Source organism: Lissotriton vulgaris, chromosome 5 (genome assembly GCF_964263255.1).
Source record: "Lissotriton vulgaris chromosome 5, aLisVul1.2, whole genome shotgun sequence".
Lineage (NCBI taxonomy): Eukaryota > Metazoa > Chordata > Amphibia > Caudata > Salamandridae > Lissotriton > Lissotriton vulgaris.
In genome coordinates this window covers 862819046-862840611 of record NC_141693.1, presented here as the reverse complement: position 1 = coordinate 862840611, position 21566 = coordinate 862819046, and the positions used below count along the sequence as shown (strand labels likewise).

Sequence of the window (21566 nt, the reverse complement as noted above, 5' to 3'; positions counted from 1 at the left end):
TGAATAGTAACAAAATACAACACAATTAAAATCGGACACCAATTTATACGAATGGGTTGTAGTTTTCTCTTTAGATAGACACCTCAACAACAAAAATTCACCGGACGGTCCAAAAGATATTACATTTTTTAAACCACCAATAAATCACAGATTTTTTCTCAGCACAATAAATCACTGTAATCTACCATGACTTACTGTTTAGGGTTAGCCACAACATATAACTTGAAAACAGATATAAAGGCACTCTGGCAGTGACCAGTTCAGGCAGAGAGCAAGTCACTGGGACAAACGAGGTCTAGTAAAACCTTTACCGCACAGTCAAAGCAGTCTCCAGACCAGTTCCAGGCCCTATGGGCAAAGTGGCATTGACTTTAATAGAGTGGTCCTGATGCAAGGGATACCCGACGCTGAAGATGCTCAAGGACGCTGAGCAGTGATGGGGGTCTTGCTGTTGCCCCTCCTTGGTCTATGAACATGATGGAGTGACGTTGGCCACAAGGGTCAATGCCCCTCGTAGTCCAGGTGAAGTTGAGCCAAAAAACGGATGCCACTGGTCTACTGGTCTCCAGTTGCAGCGAAACCAATTGTTGTCTTTAACTGGTGGTAACTTTCTCACAGAGTGACCACACAGCATTCTGACTGCTCACCTGGGTCCAGCAGACCTGTGTGCAACTTTTGAGGGCTGGGTCTGGGTTTCCCAGGCTGCGTTTGGGCAGTCAGTGGCAAGTAGGCATTCTTGGCCACCAACTCTCAAAGGCAGACGTCTTCATTTTTTGTGGCCCTGTGGCTGTAACAGAAAGTTCAGAGTCACTTCTTCTGTGTGTATCTCTGGGATTACTTTTCCTCGAGCAGGCCACTAAAGGCATGGTCCTCTCTTTGATAGTCCAAGAATCAGCAGGTGCAGCCCAGTTTTGGTGCAGCCTTTCTTTGCCGGATTCAAGGAACACCTGGGCAGTCCTTCGGTCCTCTCTCCAGAGCAGATGTGATTTGAGGTCTGTGTGCCAGGAGTGCCACTTTAATGCAAATAACTTACCCTCGGGGATCCACGGACTACTAGCTAATGAGCTACCATGCAGCCCCGATGACGACCTCCTACAAAGTGTGGCATCCAGCTGCCCCAGAAGTGAATATTCTGCCCACTTCCAAGATGGTACGTCCCTTTTCTCAGTGTGTGAAGCATGGTTGCCCACCCTAGAGGTGTAGCTATCTAAGGGCTATACGGGCGAGGGAAAACTGGTTTGGAAAATGTTGCTCCTCTCAGTCCCTGATGCCAACCTGTTTACCAGAATAAAGGAACAACCAGACTCGTGTGTCCACCATGTGCCCTTCAAAGGTGGATTCACCTTTGAAGCTCGCCTTTTGGGTTCACACCTTGCCTTGCCTTCCTGCTAGGGAGAGGCCTCACTTCTTCCAATAGCAGGCTCTTTGTGTTCCTTCATGAAAGTTGTTCACACACCCCCCCAGGAAGGCAGACAGCTGTCTTGTGGCCAGCAACCATAAGCGGTTGCTAGAAATCTTTGGAACATAAAGTGACAAATTCCTGAAGTTGTCATCTGGGCAAAAGTTACATTAAATTCGACTTGAGCCTCATAATGCAACTAAATATGATACAATTTAGTATCATATTTAGAAGTTCCATTCAAAAGTTAGCATTGCTGAATTGTCAGTGTGTAACACTGTACTCAGCAATGGGGCCATTGGTTTCCGGTGCTTGGCACACACACTTAATTGTCAACATTGGTGCTTGTGACAGTCTGCCACAAGGTGGCGCTGTCTAGCTAATTTAGTGGTGACCATAATAAAAGTTAATATTAGATCAATATACATTCAAAATGACTATTACCTGCCACCCAAGCCATTCTTGTAGCTTTGGGGACCTGAAACAGTCTGAATTGTCACACTTGTAGAAGTGTGATGGTTAGTAGTTGTGTTGTTACTATCGTCGGCAGCACGGCAGGGGCAATGTGTGCTGCAGACTGCAGTGGCTCCTGACAAGAGCCATGGCACTTATTTCTTTGCAAATTAGGCACTGGTTGAAATTATTGATACACTTGGTTTATCCTTTGAACTTCCATGTGTTGCCTGATCACTTCTCTCCACAGATATCTACACTTCTAACAACTTTGGTACCAAAAACATTCAAACAGATTCAGGCCCATGTAAACAAATGAGTTTAAATAACCTAAAGCCAAGGGTGGAAGTACCAGTCAACTAACCGCAAACTGGAATATAATTGAATATGAGAAAAAAAAGAAATTAATTTTCCTGGTAAGAAGGGGGTTGCATAATTATCACTGGTGAGCCACTGTCCTAAAAGACCAAACCCCCTGCCTGGCCTGTCAAGAAGCAACAGCAGGTGATCCTACAACAAAGATGAATGCGTCCATATTTGGAAGGGCAGGGGCGGCTTACCTCATATATTACCAGAGCTCTATGAGGTTGTCTTTGCCAGAGGTAAAAGGTGGGCTTCTGCTTTTCTGTTAGAACAAATGTTGCATTAGCTTGTGATATGCAGCTTACATGGCTCAAGGATGGACTTTTCCAACCTTATGAACTCATTCGCAGTCGAACATCTCTCGAAGCTCCTTTGAATTCCTGCCATCTTGAAATCCTGATGCAGTTGTACTGTCAGAGCCAGGGCAGGACTGTGTGTGATGGCTGCTTGGGAATCTTTGAAGAGAGTGACATTATGGGTTGTTTCGACAATTGGGTCAGAGAACTTATAAATGTGCATGTCTGGCTGGCCGGCCCATGACCACTGGCCTAAGGGACATGCGCATTTTAAGGCGCATAGCTCCCTGCTGCTGCCACTCGGCAGCACTGTCCCCACCCCACCCTGACACTTAGTTCAGGATGGGTTGCTGAAAAACAAAACAGTAATAAACAAACGTTATTACTGTTTTATTTTTCAGCTCTGGGCTTGTGGGGCAACGCTCCTCCACTCAAATGGAGGAGCTGTCTTTTATCCTGATTCGCGTCTCATCCCTAGGGTCTTACAAGGTTCTCCTGTTAGCGTTATTTATTATTATCTGCTGCACAAGCCCCGCCTACCAGAGTTTGAAGAATGTTGGTTGAGCATGCCATCCAAAAGCCAAACATAGCACAAACATAACAAACACTAAAGGAGAATGTGATCAGGTTGGGTTGGTATATGTGGAGGTATGGAGGTTTTATAATAAAGTGATGAGTGGAGACACAGAAAATACCATATCACACAGAGGATACAGCCAATTCATACCCAGAACTATTCGAGTACTATGCGGGGCAGAGATGGGAGAATGGGTCACGATGATTAGCAAGTATTGGGAAAGCCAAAAGGTCTGCTTTGCATTTTGAGTCCTGACTAAAATATTTATAATAAATAGTATCCTGCAGTGAAAAAAACAAGTGTCTGTATACAATATATCTATTAGATAAAGAATTGGGTGTAAGATAATTTAGCAACTTTGAGATTTGCAATAGTTTTTTATGCGTTGCAATGCAAGCACTTCTTAGGAGGCGGAGTGATACACTAAATAGCCAAAAGAATGAGGTGAGAGAGTTTTTTATCCTCCATCTGTAGCCAAATACCACACTATGTATATTTTAAAGAATTTGCTTACAATAGATCATTCGGACAGATAAGACAAGTCAGACCTAAAAATGACACAAGGTGTGGGAGGCAGAGGGAGTGGTATAAAGAACTATGTCAAACCAGGTTATTATTATTATGGCACCTGCGCACCAATTCTTTATCTCAGGAACACACCACTGCCTGCCTTCTCGCAACAATATGCGTTGCGTACCTGTTTGTGAGGGTAAACATTGATGTGGCACTTGATACATTCTTGTCCCATGTTGGCCCAGGAATTGCCGCTCATCCATTTTCTCTTGCACTTGGGGCACTTGTATTCGCCAAAGCAGCGCTTCTTGCCCTGATAAGGTGTGAGGCCCTCTCCTTTGGGTCGAGCCTGAAACAAAAAATAGGGGAAAACTGATTTATAACCCAAACCAAATCCAGAAAATGTCACAGCTCAGAGCAGAGCAATCTTGAAGAGAGTCAGTACGCGCTTACCAAAGACTGCGTCATTGGCAGACAGGCTATCGCTGCAAAAATGCCCATAGTACTTCATTACAAATGTAACCGGAGTGGTAGTGGTCCAATACTTTCATCGATCTCACTTTTAACATTATTGAAGAACACATGGAATGGTGCCCAGGTCCTTAAGTAACATATAATGTTGTAATTACGATTGCGTTTATATAATGCTTACTACCGCTGACGAGGCGCCGAAGCGCTTTTTTCGGCAAGTAGCACGCTGCTCCGAAACCCATAAAGGATTAGTGGTGAATTATTATAGTGAAATATGAAAGTAATTTGAGTGGTGGATATGTTAGTCTGTTATTTGGATTGAGAAGGATATTAGAGGGGTAGAAGAAGCTAAAGGTTTACATTTATATAGTGCTTGCTACGCCTGATGAGGTGTTGAAGCACTTTTTGGTGAGTATCATGCTATGAGCAATAGCTAATCTTGGGTGCCTTTGAATGATGCCCCTGCCTCACCAGAGTCAATGAGCTCCTGGTACTATAGCGATAGGTGTTACACGAAAGGGTCATCAATTCTATTTGCAACCTACTAATTTTATAGCTGGATAACCTTACATAATTCATTACTTATGTTCTAAAGATGACTGGGATGGGAAATAGTAGCCAACTACCAACCTTAAGAAGCATGACAAGGAGTGAGTGGAAATTGGCACATGGTATGGCTGTATTACATTACACCGTATGTAATTCGGAGTGAAAAAAAAACACAGATTTACACACAAAACAGAAAAACATTGAGTTATTGGATCGGATCACCTCACTTCACACAGACACAAATGTGCGACAGTGCACATGATCCCATACTCATTTGGGGATAGGCATAGGCAAACAAACCCTGCAACCCTAGCCCGTTGCATGCTCCTCATCCTCTTTCACCATAAGATCAATCCACGAGAATCAATGTCTAAAGGCAACTCTTTACCGATACTGAGCTCTGTCCAACAATCATGGGAAAATTGCCATGAAATCATCATCATTTAGTCAACATGACTACTGGCAACTCCAGTAAGCAGCAATAGCTTCTGCAATGATGTTGCAACAGAATGAATATGCTAACAGTTTTGAGCACTAAGAAAGACCTCTTATTCACTCTACAATGTCAACAGAAGCTCCTATATTGTTGAGCCTGGGCCATATGGAATATCAAATTAATCCAGCATACTTCCATATGGAATATGAAATCAGTCTAGGATACTTCCATATGGAATATGAAATCAGTCCAGGAAAGTTAGATGACTCAGGCGTGTCGGAAGCTTTTGCTGGCCTGGGTAAAAAAACGTCATCTCTGCAAAGATGGTTTCCCTTTATCTAGCATCTAGCCTCATCGAGTCGTGCAGCTGCCATTAGCTTGCCAGGCCTGATTTTTCATTTATAAAACATTTTTGACGGGAACAGCACCCTGAAAAGCTTAAGAACAATGGCAAAAGGGGTTCCTCTGCCCCTCCCTGGTGAAGGACCTGATATAACTTGATTCAAAACAGTCAGCCAGACACCACTAGTCATTTCATAGGGAGATGCTGACATACCTAGCTGGGTGGGAGTGACGGACCCCCCCTACCCCCTAAAAACGCACATATTTACACCATTTTTAATAGTTTGCAGGCAGAGGAAAACCCCAAATGGAAATATAGAGAAAAACATCACATCTTATTCAAATCTATTTAAAAAAATACCTCTTTAGGAAGGAGAACTGGCAAAATTAGGTATACCTGTATTCTAAGAAAAACATGTGGGCAACTCCTCTCATTTCTTTTTGCCAAGTAAATAGCAAACATCAAATTCCTGGTAGATCTTCAAAGAAAACAATCAGATGTGCACTTTTATAGGGTATAAGGCACAAGCTTAGCCTTTCAGAATCTTCTACTCAATACTTTGTGATTAGTCTGTGGCCAGTGAACTGGCACATTTTATTCTTTGGCATTCTCAGGTGCCTCTTGTATTCATTCTACTGGTAATCTCAGTGTGCGGATTCAATTCAAGCCAGGCCTAGATACCCAGCAGTCTCCTGGAGTATTGTAGTGATTCACATGGGCTGATGTATTCATGCTTTCATTTATTCCTTATCAAGTGGATCCAGGCCTAACTCGCTTCTCCTCCCTTACCTCCAATATTCTGTATGTAGACTTTCAGGGATCAAATATTTCCAGATCAACCCACCCCAACAATGAAAATGCCCTTTCACACTGATATTTGTCTGCATTCTCTTCACTGTTCCTGGCATCATAGGCAGGTGAGGCCTCTGGATAATCTCAACACAAAAGTGAAAAGGCTAGACCAAACCTTCATTGACAACACCATCCACCCTCAGACCACCTCTGTAGTCACTGTATGAGACAAAGACCGACGCGCAAGAATGAAAGCAGGATAATGCCTGTGTACATTTTTTGAGGCCTTGAAAGATTTTATGCATCTATCCAGCTAGGGGAACATCCTTTACAACGCAACTTTTACCACGCAGTGCCTTTACGACACAACTATTACAACGCAAACCATTACAACGCATTGTGCTGGGGGGGCGCTCTAAGATAGGGAATAGATTTAATATACTATCCAACACCTTTCCTAGTATCCACGGGGACTGGAGTTGGAATAGTAAATTAAACTATTCACTATCCAGCACCCCAAAGCGCTATGCGTTGTAAAGGTTTTCGTTGTAATACTTGCGTTGTAAAAGCATGCATGGTAAAAGCATGCGTTGTAATGTCATACATCCATCAAGCTACAGCACATATTCATATCTAGCCTTGGGGTATGTGACAAATTTCTATCTGAAGAAATTCATTACAGCTGGTGGTGCAGCAGCAATAAACCTCAGGTTCAAATTCCAATTACCCACCCTGCTGCCCTTGGGAACCTGGCAAGCAACAAACAAGTGTAAGGTCCCTCTAGCTCTATCCAACTGCTGATGAAATGTAAGCGTTCTACATCTTTACTAAAGTGGACTAAAAATGTATTCAGTTGCTGATCAATGCTGAAATAAGCCCCAATGTAAGCAAAGAAAATAAGCCATCTTGACTCGATGTTGGTTATTAAACTACAGCCTTAAAACAGGTACGGGGGGAGGTGGGGGGGGGGCTCACACCTATGATTCTTGGCTTCCTCCCAAATGGCTGAAATAATGATAGCTACGCCCCAGTAAATTCCACCAGGTTTGGGAGTACCCTTCTATTTTGCAAATGTCAGACTCAAGTTGGCAGAGTGGTTGGTTTGTAAGGAGGTTCATGTCACAATGCGAAGTGACACGGGAATGAGGTAAGCGTAGATCTTGTTTAACACTCTCGCCTATGCACGTTCACCACAAAGGATACTCCATCCACTTGCAAGGTCATTTCATTCTGCAACCTCACCCAACTCCTTGAACCCATTACTAACTATGATTAAATGTTATTTCATGGGTGTGTTTATGACTTGGCTATGCCTCACTACATGTTTTTCCGTTTACATCAACAATCCACCCAGCACTCCAGAAAGGAGCTTGTCTACCCTCCCAATGGTATAAAATTGAACCTCAACTTGGATGTAGCAGGCTGGCTCAGAACACAACTTTCTGATGAGGTACTGCACAACATCACAATTTCCAAAGTCAGAGCAGTCTATTGACGCCTTGAGGCATGGGCTGGGGTTTTTGCTGCAACCAAAAGATTAATGAAAATCTGTAACCACCAGACAAAGCAAATGTTAACTCTTTTCCCCAGTAGAGAGTAGCACTGCCTGAAAAATAAAAAAAGAATACAAATAATCCCTCGCGGGAGGCACTTGGTGGAAGTGTTGCAGGACGGCCCGTCAGTGCCTGCTTCGCTCCAGCATAAGGAGGAGTCCCACTGCACAAGAGCCAGAAATACCACAGCGCAGAAGTCATCGCTTCCAGCTGGGCTCGCCCTGAAGGGACCTATAGAAAAAATGGATAGGAAATGGAGACCAGATGAACCGGCCAATACCCCTCCCATCCCGCCGCATGCATTACCACTCCATTTCACAAAGGTCTGGACAATGCTCGGTTAGAAAGTCAAGTCTGTGCACCACAACAAAACCTGGTTTGTAGGCCTCCTCTAAGCTAGCCTTACTCAGTCTGCTTTTAAAAGGGGCCTAGTTTTCAGCTCTTCTGTAAATGGGCTTCGTTTTCAGGTCTGCATCGAAGCAATAATTTGTTAATGGCCAATCTCCAAAATCAATGCCATATTTTCAGATGTTCCTTGGATTAATATCGTACTATCAGACATGCTTGAAATCGATACTACTGATTCACGCTTTCCAAAAAAGCCATGATAAAAACACATATATGCAGGGGTCTTTGCGTTTGCCCTTGTCATCCACTGCTCACTTCAAGTGTTGTCTACATTTGTCTTACACCCACCACAGCATGGGGCAATAGATCCACCCACTACATCCATTGTCTTCCTTGATCTGTGAATTATAAATTAAGTAATTTTACCAGTTCACAAACCCATACTCACCTAAAATATTGATTATTATACAAGATTGCAATAAAACAAAAAACAGCAGACTTGCCAAGGCGGACACATTAGGTTTTTCCAGTGTTTATTTAAAGTATGTTTTAAACAAATTCAATGTCTGGAGTTTTTATTTTTCACATTAATGCATTAACATTGTCAACCCAAAAATGAAGGTGATAGTTGCACTCTTGAAAACATTATTTTCAGTCCTGCCTCATATCAATATCCTAAACACATCGCTCCCTATTTCTGGGGCTTCTTTGCTCATCCAAGCTGACAACTTTAACAAGAATTTGTCCTAAGAAAATTCTATTTTTACGCTGTGTATAACCAGACGAAAACAATTACCTACTTGTGCCCGTGAACATTTTAGAGTCACATGTGCTGGATAGTGAGGCCACTTCGTGCAGCAGGGGAAGGCTCCAAAGAAAAATGGTGGGTCCCTGCAGATATACATACATATATAATGTTGTCAATCCGGGAAAGAATGTTTGCACATATATTTTCTTATTTATGTATGTATACTTGTATCCCGTTGACCTTTGGAAGATTGATGTATATAGATGAATTTATCAGAAAAGAAGGTGAATCATATACACCATATATATTTCTTATATATGAGTATAATGTGATTATAGTAACAAACAATATTATTGTATGTTTTGATCCAAGCCATCATCTTTTTAGGAATATTCTTTATTTAGATGGGTTTTAATTAGGATGTCCTTTGTCAGATCGAATAATATGGCATTGCCAGAGGAATCATAGTGTGATTATTTCATTTCTAGAGGCATTTGCTGTTAGAAAAATTAAAGAATTTAAAACATCTATGTATATAACAATGATTTCGAATCATACGTTTTTTATTCCTGCTTTATGCACCTTATTGTGGATTCTAACGAAGGTAAACACACTAAACGACATGTATTCATTTAAAAGTTTTAAAAACTGACATGTTTAAAGATGGCGACCTCGGGAAGGAGACTCCTAAAATAGCACTTTAAGTTTTGCTTTTTCCATGTCTTCTTTGTAACTAAGTATAAAATGTTATTGAAAAATGACGCTCGTAGTCGTGAACAAGGCTGTGTGTGGCAGCCGGAACGGTGGGTGTTTTCATTTTATGGTGCTTTAAAAAATCTTTGTACGGAGAATTGGCTTGCCTATATTGTTTTGTATAGTTACGACAAGCTATGGGACTTACACACACACCCACCCCCATATATGTGTATATATATATATATATATATATATATATATATATATATATATATATATATATATATATATATATATATATATATATATATATATATATATATATATATTACCTACTGGCGGTCGCCAGTAGGTAGTTATAGTTAGGATTTTTTTCAATGTTAAATCTCAAAATTCTATTTGGAATAACTTTGGCACCGGTTGACGAATCTGCCTGAAAATTTCCTGAAAATGGCCTCGTCAAGCTCCGGTCCTTCCTTTAAAGTTTGGGGGGGATACGTCAAGCGGGGGCCGAGATAAAAGGGGGGTCCCAAAACGCGTTTTCCCCATGTTAATTTCCATAGGGCGGTCGATTTCACTTTTAACCCGAACGGCTGAATGGATTTCCACCAAATTTGGCAAAATTGTAGGGATTGGTAGCCCGATGTGCCTTTGCTATGTCTCAAGATATGTGCTGCAGTGGATTTTGAGTAATTTAGGTTCAAAAAAATATATATATCTATAGCAGCGCACCGGTGCACGTACCAGGGAGCGCTCCGGGCGCGTGACGCGAGGTGCGCATGGAAAGCTGATTGGCTCTCGGGTGTCTGTAAACATTCGAAACAGTCCAGAGCGGCCGCCATCTTGTGTCTCGGTAAAATCGAGACATAAGAGGTGGCTAAAACAAAGGGGGAACTGACCATAAGGCGTCAGGGATAGACCCCTTTGACCCCCTAGGTTTGATGTGGGGGCTATAAAAGGGCCCCGCGGGGCATTTAAAATATTTTTTTTTTCCGTTTTGCGCGGGGGAAGCGCCCGGTACGCGCACCAGGTAGCGCACCGGGGAGCGTAAAATGAGGGAAAAAGATGACAGAGTTTTTAAAAAATGAAGTTTTGATTTAGAAATTGGAGTTAGTTCTAAAAAGAACTTTTTTTTTTCTTCTTTTTGTTGTTTTATATTTTTTTTGTGTTTTTTGAACTTTTTGAACTTTTTTTGGCTTTTCAAAACAGTTTTATATTTTTTTTGTATTTTTTTAGGGGGAGAAACAAAAAAAGGGAATTGAAACTGGCTCAACTGGAGCAAAAAAACAAAAAACCCAAAAAATTACTTCTTTTTGGGGCACTTGTGATTATCACCTGCAAGGACGATGAGCTTAACGCTTTTTTCGCCATAGGCGATAAGCTTGCCACATGCAGAACAAGTGATTTTAAAATCAGCAAATCTCGGCTGAATGCAAGGCATCACCTCGGATGTTTCTGGTTCTGATGAGGTGGGTTGGTTTCTTTGGGAGGGGGTCCTTGATGACTGGGGGAGGTTACTGGCCAGTTCCCTGAACTCTGCACGAGAGTAGTTGTTTGGGTGCTTTCTGGTCATGTGCCGAATCATGGTATAGTTACCAAAAGAATATTTTTTGTTTGGGTTGCCCCGTGAAAGTTCATCATTGCAGATGAGGCAAGTCACCTTGGGCGCATTCACCTTTTTTTTCCCCTCTGGGATTGAAAAAAACTGCCATACAATGTGTGGTTTGGGTTTGTAAGGTGTATTTTCTTCTGGCAGCCATCTTCTTCTCCCCTCCTCCTCTTCCTCTTCCTCCTCCTCCTGTTCTTGACCACCAATATAATTTGGAGCTGGTCCTCTTGGTGGTTGTGGTGGTGGTGGTGGGGCAGATGCACCAGCTGATGCTACTACTGAAGCCATTATTTGGAGCAAAAAAGTAGAGAGAGCAACAAACAGGTCTTCCTCAGTCAAAGGACAAAGTCAGAATAAGGAAAAAAGGTGGGGTCTTTCATCATTTAGAAAAAAAAACTGTCCTGAACCAATGAGAAGTGTTATTTTCAGGTCACAAGACCAGGGGCTTCATCATTATGAAACTAAAACTGTTATGAACCAATGAAAAGTGTTATTTTCTGCTCACATGACCCGACGCGCTTACGCTACGCGCCCGGGGCGCGCCCGGGGGCGCGCAGCGTAAGCGCGTCGGAAGTTTACGTTGTGCGATCGTATTCGCTCGAGTACTTCCGGGTGCGCTTACGCCGTGCGTATCACGCGGTCGCGGCTACGCGATACGTCACGATCATGTTTTCGTTTGCGATATTGGCGCTCACGGGACGCTCCCCGGAGCGCGCAAGGGGGCGCTTTTCAGAAATACGCTTTTCGGGGCGCACTCCGGGGCGCGCTCCGGGAGCGCTCCCCCCAAAAATTAAAAAAAAAAAAAAGGGATAATTGTAGGGACAGGTAGCCCTATTCTGAAGTGGTTTGTAAAAAAATTAACTTTATAAAAATAAGTATTGTGCTACATTGGGCTTAATATATGTTAGAGCCAAAATGTAGCCCAAATGTAGCCCAAAGTAGCCCAATGTAGCCCAAAGATGGCCACCAGAGACCAAAAATTGTAAATGTAGCCCAAATTTCAACTAGATGTAGCCCAACTGTAGCCCAATGACAGAATGTACCAGAGTGTTAAAAAGAACAACTAGAGTGCTAACAGTCTTATTTATAAAGTGAAACTTATAGTTAGGAATTAGCATTAACAAAACCTATGAAATTCTCTGAAAAAACCATAGGTTTCACACCAGTTATAGTTAGGAATTAGCATTTAAAAAACCTATGAAATTCACTGAAAAAACCATAGGTTTCACACCGGTTATAGTTAGGAATTAGCATTTAAAAAACCTATTAAATTCACTGAAAAAACCATAGGTTTCACACCAGTTATAGTTAGCTGGAAATTTTACTGATATAAAACCATTGAAATTCCCACGTTATAGTTAGTCGGACTCACTATAACTTGCGCGTGCAATGCACTGCTGATGACATCACATATTACATCACTCATGACATGGTGAGTGACATCACTCATGACATCACTGATGACACCATCCTTGTGACACAGTGACAGACCTCCTCTCAGTGTAAAGTAACCCTTGAGACACATATTCAAAAATAGAAACTGAAATTTTTAAAAAATGGACATACCTATATCAGTTACAACAAGCAATTCTGTACTTCCACTATCTATATACACATCCACTCATTCACCAACAGTTCTATATAGTCACTCATACATATACTCACTCATCATATGAAGAGATACACCTATACATCCTGTTACACACCGACATTCATCCAAAAGTTACTCACACACATATTCACACGTGCAAATAAACTATTGAACAACCATTTATTTGAATATAGAGTTATACACACACTTCCACCTTACTTCTATTGAAAATTACACATATTTATTCTCTTAAACAATCACTTATAGAAACACATACTTATTTAAACAGGAACTCTTACAATCTCTTACTCTCACATATACTCACTTATATACATCAATATTCATATATACTAGATTAAAACATATGTAGTTACTGATAAAGACACTAGTGAGACAGTCATTCACTCACTAACAAACACATATAGACACTCATCCACCCATACAGTCCTGTACATATGCTGTCTTCAAAACACATACAAAGAGTCAGTCACTCATGCATCTATGTGCTAAGTAATACCCCCACCAAACCATATAGACACTCAAACTGATACTAATAAAAATATCAAATAACCCATATACATACGCATGTAGCTACTTATCAACACATGTAGCCACTTATACACAAAGTGAAACACTAATATATGTATTTAAATATTTAAACATAACTCACTAATATTTATTTTTCAGAAAGACACATATTCACTGGATGGTGTCATCAGTGATGTCATGAGTGATGTCACTCACCATGTCATGAGTGATGTAATATGTGATGTCATCAGCAGTGCATTGCACGCGCAAGTTATAGTGAGTCCGACTAACTATAACGTGGGAATTTCAATGGTTTTATATCAGTAACATTTCCAGCTAACTATAACTGGTGTGAAACCTATGGTTTTTTCAGTGAATTTAATAGGTTTTTTAAATGCTAATTCCTAACTATAACCGGTGTGAAACCTATGGTTTTTTCAGTGAATTTCATAGGTTTTTTAAATGCTAATTCCTAACTATAACTGGTGTGAAACCTATGGTTTTTTCAGTGAATATATATATATATATACTAGCAGCCCGTCCCGACGTTGTCTGGGAGCAATTAGGATTCAGAGCCCCCGCCTGCACGTAGAAAAAGTGATCGGTTAGGCTCTGGGTGTATTTAAACCTTTTCTTTCAGACCATGTTTTGGGTTTGCATAAGAGCCCACTTTTCCACCTCCTGGTCACCTTTTTAGATGCTAGGGCAGCATTCTTTCGACTTCTGTAGACACATCTGCATCATATCTACTCTTGTTAGTTTGCTCACTGACTTTCTGACTGTGCTGAAGGATGATCGTACTGCAAAAGCCCCTATTTGGTTCTCTCTACGCATACCAGCCCTCTCAAGCCTTCTGCCATATCCCTTGCGCTCCAGCTGGCTGTATACATCATAGCTGTTTCCTTCCCAAGCGGCATCTACTACACCTTGTCACCTGTTCCCTTCCCACGCGGCATCTACTACACCTTGTCACAGCACCCCTTCCCGTGCGCTCGGTCTTTGTACCTCAATACCTGCTCCCTGGCCGCCTCAGCATCACGTCACTCCGCCCCCTTCCTAGCGCTGTTGCCTTGTGACTATCACACAAGTGAGTGACCCCTTTCCTGACCCTCTCTTCTACTCGCCACACGTCTCTCGTTTATCGGGTCCCCCTTTCTTCGCCTCTCGGTTGCTCCAATCACGTCTCACCAGTCCTCCAGTCTCCGCTCTTTGCAATCAATGCTCGGACGTCAGCCTACGCCGCTCCTTCCCTCGCTCCTGATGTCATGACGCACCTCACGGCCGGCGCTACTTTCAAGGGACTACTTTTTTTCATGGTAAATTTTTTTAATTACGTTTTTTTTATATATAGCCTATGTCCATCTCCTGGACCTCCCCTTTCCAATGCTGTATTGGGTGTTGTGATTGGTGGTGTACTTTTTGAGTTTACCTGGCTCAAAGGACACAGTTCTCTCTTTATAATAGTAGTGTAGATATATATATATATATATATATATATATATATATATATATATATACACATACACACAAATATATACACACATACACACACTGGAAATTATTGTTGTTGATATATACATATATTTATATACACACACACACACATATATAGATATACACACACATACACACACACACTCATATGTAATAACAACAAACGCTAACAGAAAGCTACTAAAAACACTAAACAAAAACAATACTACTAACAAAAACAATAGCAATAATCAGGAGGGGGGGCTGTTGTAACTCATGAATTCATGAGCTCGGATTAGTCACAAAATCATATTTAGTCTCCCCACTTCTAAACTGGGTCATGAGGTACAGTCTTTTTGTTGAGTTAAATGATTTGATGTACCTGACTAGAATGGCTCAATTTCCGGAGTGAAGGCGGCGTTTTGTTTGGATCGCAGGGTCCTGCTTCGTTAATCTGTCCATCTGCACCACATCCTTCCTAAATGTGGATCTTGGAAAAGCACCATGTTTGTGCGTTTGCTTTACACTGACAACTTGGCATTGTTTGTTGTTTGGCTGCTTGACACTTCTTTCGGGGTCGAAGGCTTAATGGCCAAGATGGAATCAGGTCCTTTGGTGTGGGAAATTCTGTTGATCTTTGCCTGTTCCTGCCTCCACTCTATCCTTAAAGCAGTTTTCAGTGAGGATTTTAGAAGTTTCCAGATCCCACCTTACCAAGAACTGTAGCAAAGTTGTCACAGAAAGGCATTTGCCTCCAAACACCCCAAAACAAATTACGGAACCATTCCATTTTCAAAAATAACTACATCATTTCGCATATGAACCCCATTTATTGTGGATTCCTAAAGAAAATGGTCCTGAAATGCAACATCGGGTCTGCTCACCAGTTGTGATGTACACCTAAAATCCTATACATTCCTCCTGTGTGACTGACTCAAGGGCAGAAGAAATAATCTGAAGATGGCGCCCACACACAAGGACGTCTGCAGCTGTGGTCCACGTTAGACTGAGGTATTTTATATGGACCTTACAGCATGCTTGCTCCACTGAGTCTAACTTTGTGCAGCTACCTCGGGTATCTGATGGCCGAGCTTAAGGGGAGCAGAGGAAATTGAGAAAGCCTGGTTACCAATAAACTGGTACAAGCTCGGGAGCTAATAGAGCGGCAAACAGGGAAACACACAACGTCTTCTGTGAATCAACTGCTTTCATTTTCCTTGCAGAGAGTCGTGAGCACTGAGCTCCGGGTATGCTTATACCTGGGCACCCCCTTCCTTCTTTTGACTGGCGCTGTGGCATAAAATAGCGCACGCCCAGGAGCCATCTTTACTCAATGAAAGTGTAAGTTCAATTAAAAAATGGCATTGCTGGGACTAAAAATGTGTACAGAAATGCAGGGCTCGCACTTGCGCATTGAGGGGCAGATTTACAAGCCCCTTGCGCCACTCGTACGTCACTTTTCTCATGTTAAAAATGACGCAAAAGTGGCGCAAGGGGCTTAATGTAAGTAAGCCCCTAAGAGTTTCCGTGGTATCCCGGCAGATCTAATGCAAAGAATCTCAGCAGTACCTCCATTCTGTGGCACTTTAGTGATGAACTCATTTTCAGATCTATCAGATATGAACGCATTAGCTGCTTACACACTGTACACCCTGCCAACATTGGCCGTTTGTGTACCTGGCACTTCTGCTGAAAAAATGGCCAGGAACACCAGACAACAACATACTCCACTCTCACTGCTCCTGGTAAATAAGACTTTTTAAAAATAAATTCTGTGTACTCCACCCTGCACTGGAGTACACTGTGCCTTTTTGTACCAGCCACGCCCACAGGGATATCACCTTTCTTAGAAAAATCATAGGTCATTTGTTTACGTTGTTCTATTCTGGAACAGCAAAGAGGTGGTAGTTGAACAGCAAACAGGCAGCTGAAAAAGAATTTGAATAAAATTGCCAGGATCTTTTTTTTAGGTGCCAATTAACCCTCTGTTTGCTTTACAAGTCATTTTGAAACAATTTAGACAGCTCTCGAATACTTTAAATTCGTTATGTGTTTGCTGTTCTGGTTTATGTTTCAGAAGGTAAAAATACATGATGTCCCTGTTTTTCCCAATATTTTTACCAGCCTGGACTTAAAATTAAAGGTCAGACGGAAAAAAAAACTGCCAGTTTGCAACCCTATTCCATGACGTCTTATTTCTTAATAGTATTTGTTTGCTACAATGCAATGGCTACTGTATGTTTTACTACGCTAATGTGGTTGGCCAGTGAATATACACAGATCATAGTAGTACGATAAGTGGTTAGGTTCCGGATTAGAGAGGAAGATAAATTACTCCTTTTCTATGTACACAACTTGAACATGTATTTATGTTCTGTCTAAAGGGAGGGAAAACCCTCTGGTGCGACGCCTGACTCATTACGTTACATGTAGATCTTTGGAGGATGTCTGAGGCTGTATGTTCTATTTCCGGAGAATTAGCACTAATGTCTACAGTTAGAACCTATGTGGCCAGTGTCACCTTTAGTATACATCTGCTATGTAAGACTTAAGAAAGTTCATTTTGTCTCACAATATTACATCTATTATTTGAGTGTCAGGACTCTCACTTGCACATATAACAGTTATGACCCACAATAACACTAAAATCATAATACACAGCAGTCAGCATCAAATTGTATCTTATGCCTCTGAAATGCACATAAGAGAAACCTGCTATGAGGTTTGCCCATCACCAACACTGTACAGCCCAAAAAAAAAAAAGAAAAAAAAGATCGCCAAATGAATAGGCATGAAATAACTGTAGAGATCTGTTACATCATGATGGACAATTTGGAGGACTTTAATATAGTCCCCCGCTGCAGGTCTTTAATATCTATACAATCTGACTGCTTCTCGCAAAGACACCCAGATATGGGATGGCAATCAGGCCCGACCCTTGCCGGCCGTTATACCGGGGCGGTGACGTCAGGCGGGGGAGGGGCAGGGTGGGGGGTTTGAAAATGCGGGATATGGACCATTACAGGTAAGTAACGAAAAAAATGAATAAAACTAATTTCGTTGCCCGCGCTGCATCGCCAAATGTGATGCAGCGTAGACAATGAAATTCGTTTTTTTTTTTTAGTTACTTACCAGTAATGGTCCATATCCCGCATTTTCAAACCCCCGACCCTGCCCCTCCCCCGCCTGACGTCACCGCCCCGGTATAACGCCCTGCACGGGCCGGGCCTGATGGCAATTAAAATGTCCATCACAAAAGATCTCTCGACTTCTCTCTCCCTTCTTCCATGGCAGCTCATGACCATGACTATACACATACTCTTAGATCGGAGAACCCAGTGCAGTAACCAGCTAAACAGACTATATCATAAAACAAGCATTGGGAAAACCAATAGTTCTCGCTTATGGAAGAGCTATTGACTTTGCCAATATGTTTTAGCCATGTTCTACACCAGCTTTGCAGCTGTTCAGCGTAACTAAACATTAGTGGCTTAAATGAGAGTGACGTGGAATGTTGTAAAGTAGAGTGTCGTGGAGTAGAGTGGGGAGTTATGGTGTGGCATAGAGAATCGTGGAGTGGTGTGGAGTTTTGTAGAGTGAAGTGGAGTGGAATGTCGTGGAGTGGAGTGGAGTGGCATAGTGCTATGGAGATTTGTGGAGGTAGGAGTGTCGTAGAGTAGCAGGCCATAGAGTGGAGTAAAGTGTAATGGAGTGGAGTGGCAAAGTGTGTTGTGGAGTGGTGTAGAGTGGTCCATTGCAGACTGGAGTGGCTTAGAGGGTGTTGTGTAGAGTAGAGTGTTGTAGAGTAGAGGGGTGCAGAGCGGAGTAGATTGTCATAGAGTAGAGTGGCACAGAGAGTAGTAGTGTAGTAGAGTGGAATGGAATAGAGTGGTATCGGGCCCTCCATTATCCAGCTCAGGATGGCAACACTGGGACCGGTTGGTTGATTTATTTGCATCATTTAAATATTCACAGGGTCACTTCAGAGATAAACAGCCAGTTCCCAGTTATCCATGAGAAGTGGAGATGGCCATTTACCCGACATTTCTGAGGGGCTTCATTTCTTGTAACATTGTTCCTCACTTTGAGAACCTTCACATCACTTATACACCCATTGTATTTGGTGTGTCCATTCATTTAGCTCCATTTGATTGGAACCAAATCTGTAGTAGTTTCAATTGGTGAACACCTTGGTCCCCCTTTCTATTACCTCCCCACGCCCCTCCCCTGTGATATTATTGTTTTTCAGTCCATCTGCACCATGAAGAAGGCAGACCTCAGAGATAGGTCTATACCAAAACTCAAGTCGGGGCTACTTCACAACCATTCAGACTAGGGCATTTATTTAATTTGAGCACCATTGAACTTGGGCATTTTGTATTATGGTTCATTTGAAATCCTGGAATATGTCAAACAGTGATATGTTTCTATCAAACTTATTTCTTCCTGGTCTATAGACTGGTCATTTTGGAAGTTTTTTTTACTAATCTGTGATATTGATGCTTGGATGACTTGAAGTGTGGGATTGGGTCAGTATGCCTGTTTTGCATGAGTGTGAGCTATGATTGAGTGAGCTTGGGAGTTGTTGGTATCTGGGCGTTCTTAGAGATCTCGCCATATATTAATGTATATTTTCTGGATTATTCTCGGTTTTCTACATTGTATAAAAATTGATACAACTTTTTATGTGTTAACAAAAATGAATAAATGCGAAATATTCCATCCCATGAGAACAATTGAGATATGAGATTTGTAGGGATTCTTATCCTGTGACTTTTTGCTCTTTCTAATATACTATCTCATACTTTGTTTATATTTAGCTACCAGGCAGGGTTTGGTTTGTTTGTACATTGGCATATTTCCCCTGAACCTGCTGGTATATCTGTTTGCAGGGGTCCTCTTTTAGTTATTTTTGAAAGAGTGAAGCATTGACATGGAGAAGCATAGAGTGTCAGAGTGGAGTGGCATAGAGTGGAGCACTGGAGTGGAGTAGTGTGTCGTAGAACAGAGTGAAGTAAATTGGGATGGAATGGTGTAGAGGGAGTTGTGTAGAACATCAGAGTGGAGTACAGTGTTGTAGAGTGGAGTGGCATGAAGTAGAGTTTAATGGTGTAGGGCCTGATTCACAGAACTAACTTAAGACATAATCCTAAACGTACTACCATTTTGGTATTCACAGAAGGCACTTTCTCATTTTGGTATTCACAGAAGGCACTTACTAATTTCTGGTATTTACTGGTATTCACAGAAGTTAGGACTCCTAACTTTAGGACTCCTAAATGCCTTCTGTGAATTCCGAAAGTCTAAGGTTAGGATTTTTCTCAATTTAGTAGTAGTAAAGCTAGGACTCCAAACTTTAGGATGCCTAAATGCCTTCTGTGAATACCGAAAGTCTTAAAGTTGGGATTTTTCTCAATTTAGTAGTAGTAAAGTTAGGACTCCTAACTTTAGCACTCCTAAACTGAGAAGAATCCTAACTTTAAGACTTTCGGTATTCACAGAAGGCATTTAGGAGTCCTAAAGCTAGGACTCCTAACTTCTGTGAATACCGAAATGAGTAAGTGCCTTCTGTGAATAACAAAATGAGTAAGTGCCTTCTGTGAATACCAAAATGGTAGTAAGTTTAGGATTTTGTCTTAAGTTAGTTCTGTGAATCGGGGCTGTAGAGAGTCACTGAGTGGAGTGTTGTAAAGTGGAAAAGAGTGGCCTAGAGTGAAGTGGCATAAACTACAGTGGTTCAGAGTAGACTGCTAAGGCTTAGAGTGCAGGGGCTTAAAGCGCATTGTTTTAGAGTAAAGTAGTGTAGAGGGCATTGTCATAGTTTGCAGTGCCGTTGAGTGGTGTAGAGCAGAGTGGCACAGAGTACAGTGGCGCAGAGTAGAGTGGCGCAGAGTACAGAGGCGCAGAGTACAGAGGCGCAGAGTAGAGTGGCACAGAGTAGACTGCAGTGACTTAGAGTTGAGTAGCATAGTGTGGAGTGGTGCAGAGTGGAGTAGAATTGCATTGCGTGTAGTGGTGCAGAGTAGATTAGAGTGGCATAGAGTGCATGGGCATAGAGATGAGTGGTGCAGAGTATGGTGCAGTAGCATAGAGTGCAGTGGTGCAAATTAGTGCAAAGTTCAGTGGCAGAGATTGCAGTCTTGAAGAGTAGAGTGCCTTAGAGTGCAGTAGTGTATAGTGCAGTTGTGTAGAGTGCAGTGCGTGGACTGCAGTGGTGTAAAGTGCAGTGGCATGGAGTGTTGCAGAGTAGAGTGCTGTAGAGAGCAGTGCATACAGTAAAGTGGTGCAGAGTAGAACAGAGTGGCATAGAGTGCAATGACGTAGAGTACAATGGTGGAGAGTGGTGTAGTGTGCAGTGGCGGGGAACATTGTAGAGTAGACTGCTGTAGAGCGCAGTGGCATAGAGTACTGTGGTACAGAGCAGAACAGAGTGACAGAGTGCAGTGATGTAGAGCATAAAGGTGTAGAGTGGCATAGTGGCTTAGAGTGCAGTGGAGTAAAGTATTGCAGAGTAGAGTATAGTGGCAAAGAGTGCAGAGTAGATAACAGAGTGCAGTGGCATGGAGTGCACTGGTTTTGAATAAAGTGGTGCAGTGGTTAAGAGGAGAGTGATGTAGAGTGATGTAGCGTGGCACAGCACAGAGAAGAGTGGCATAGAGTGAGGTGGTGTAGAGTATATTGTTTGAAATTATAGTGAAGTTGTGTAGAGTGGAGTGCGGCTGGTTAGAGTGGAGTGGGATAGAGTAGTGGCATTGAGTGCACTGGCGTTGAATAGAGTTTTACATAGTAGAGTTAATTGGCGTAGATTGCAGTAGCAGAGAGTGCAGG

The 21566-nt window shown here is 42.1% G+C and overlaps 1 protein-coding gene across 1 annotated transcript in view; it reads right to left on the bottom strand.

Moving 5' to 3' along the window:
- ZCCHC24 (zinc finger CCHC-type containing 24) overlaps positions 1-21566 on the bottom strand; it is a 212508-nt gene that overhangs the window by 21458 nt on the left and 169484 nt on the right. The window contains exon 3 of the mRNA XM_086922432.1: positions 3786-3950. Coding sequence (XP_086778558.1) covers positions 3786-3950 — 165 coding nt within the window. The remainder of the gene's footprint in view (positions 1-3785; positions 3951-21566) is intronic.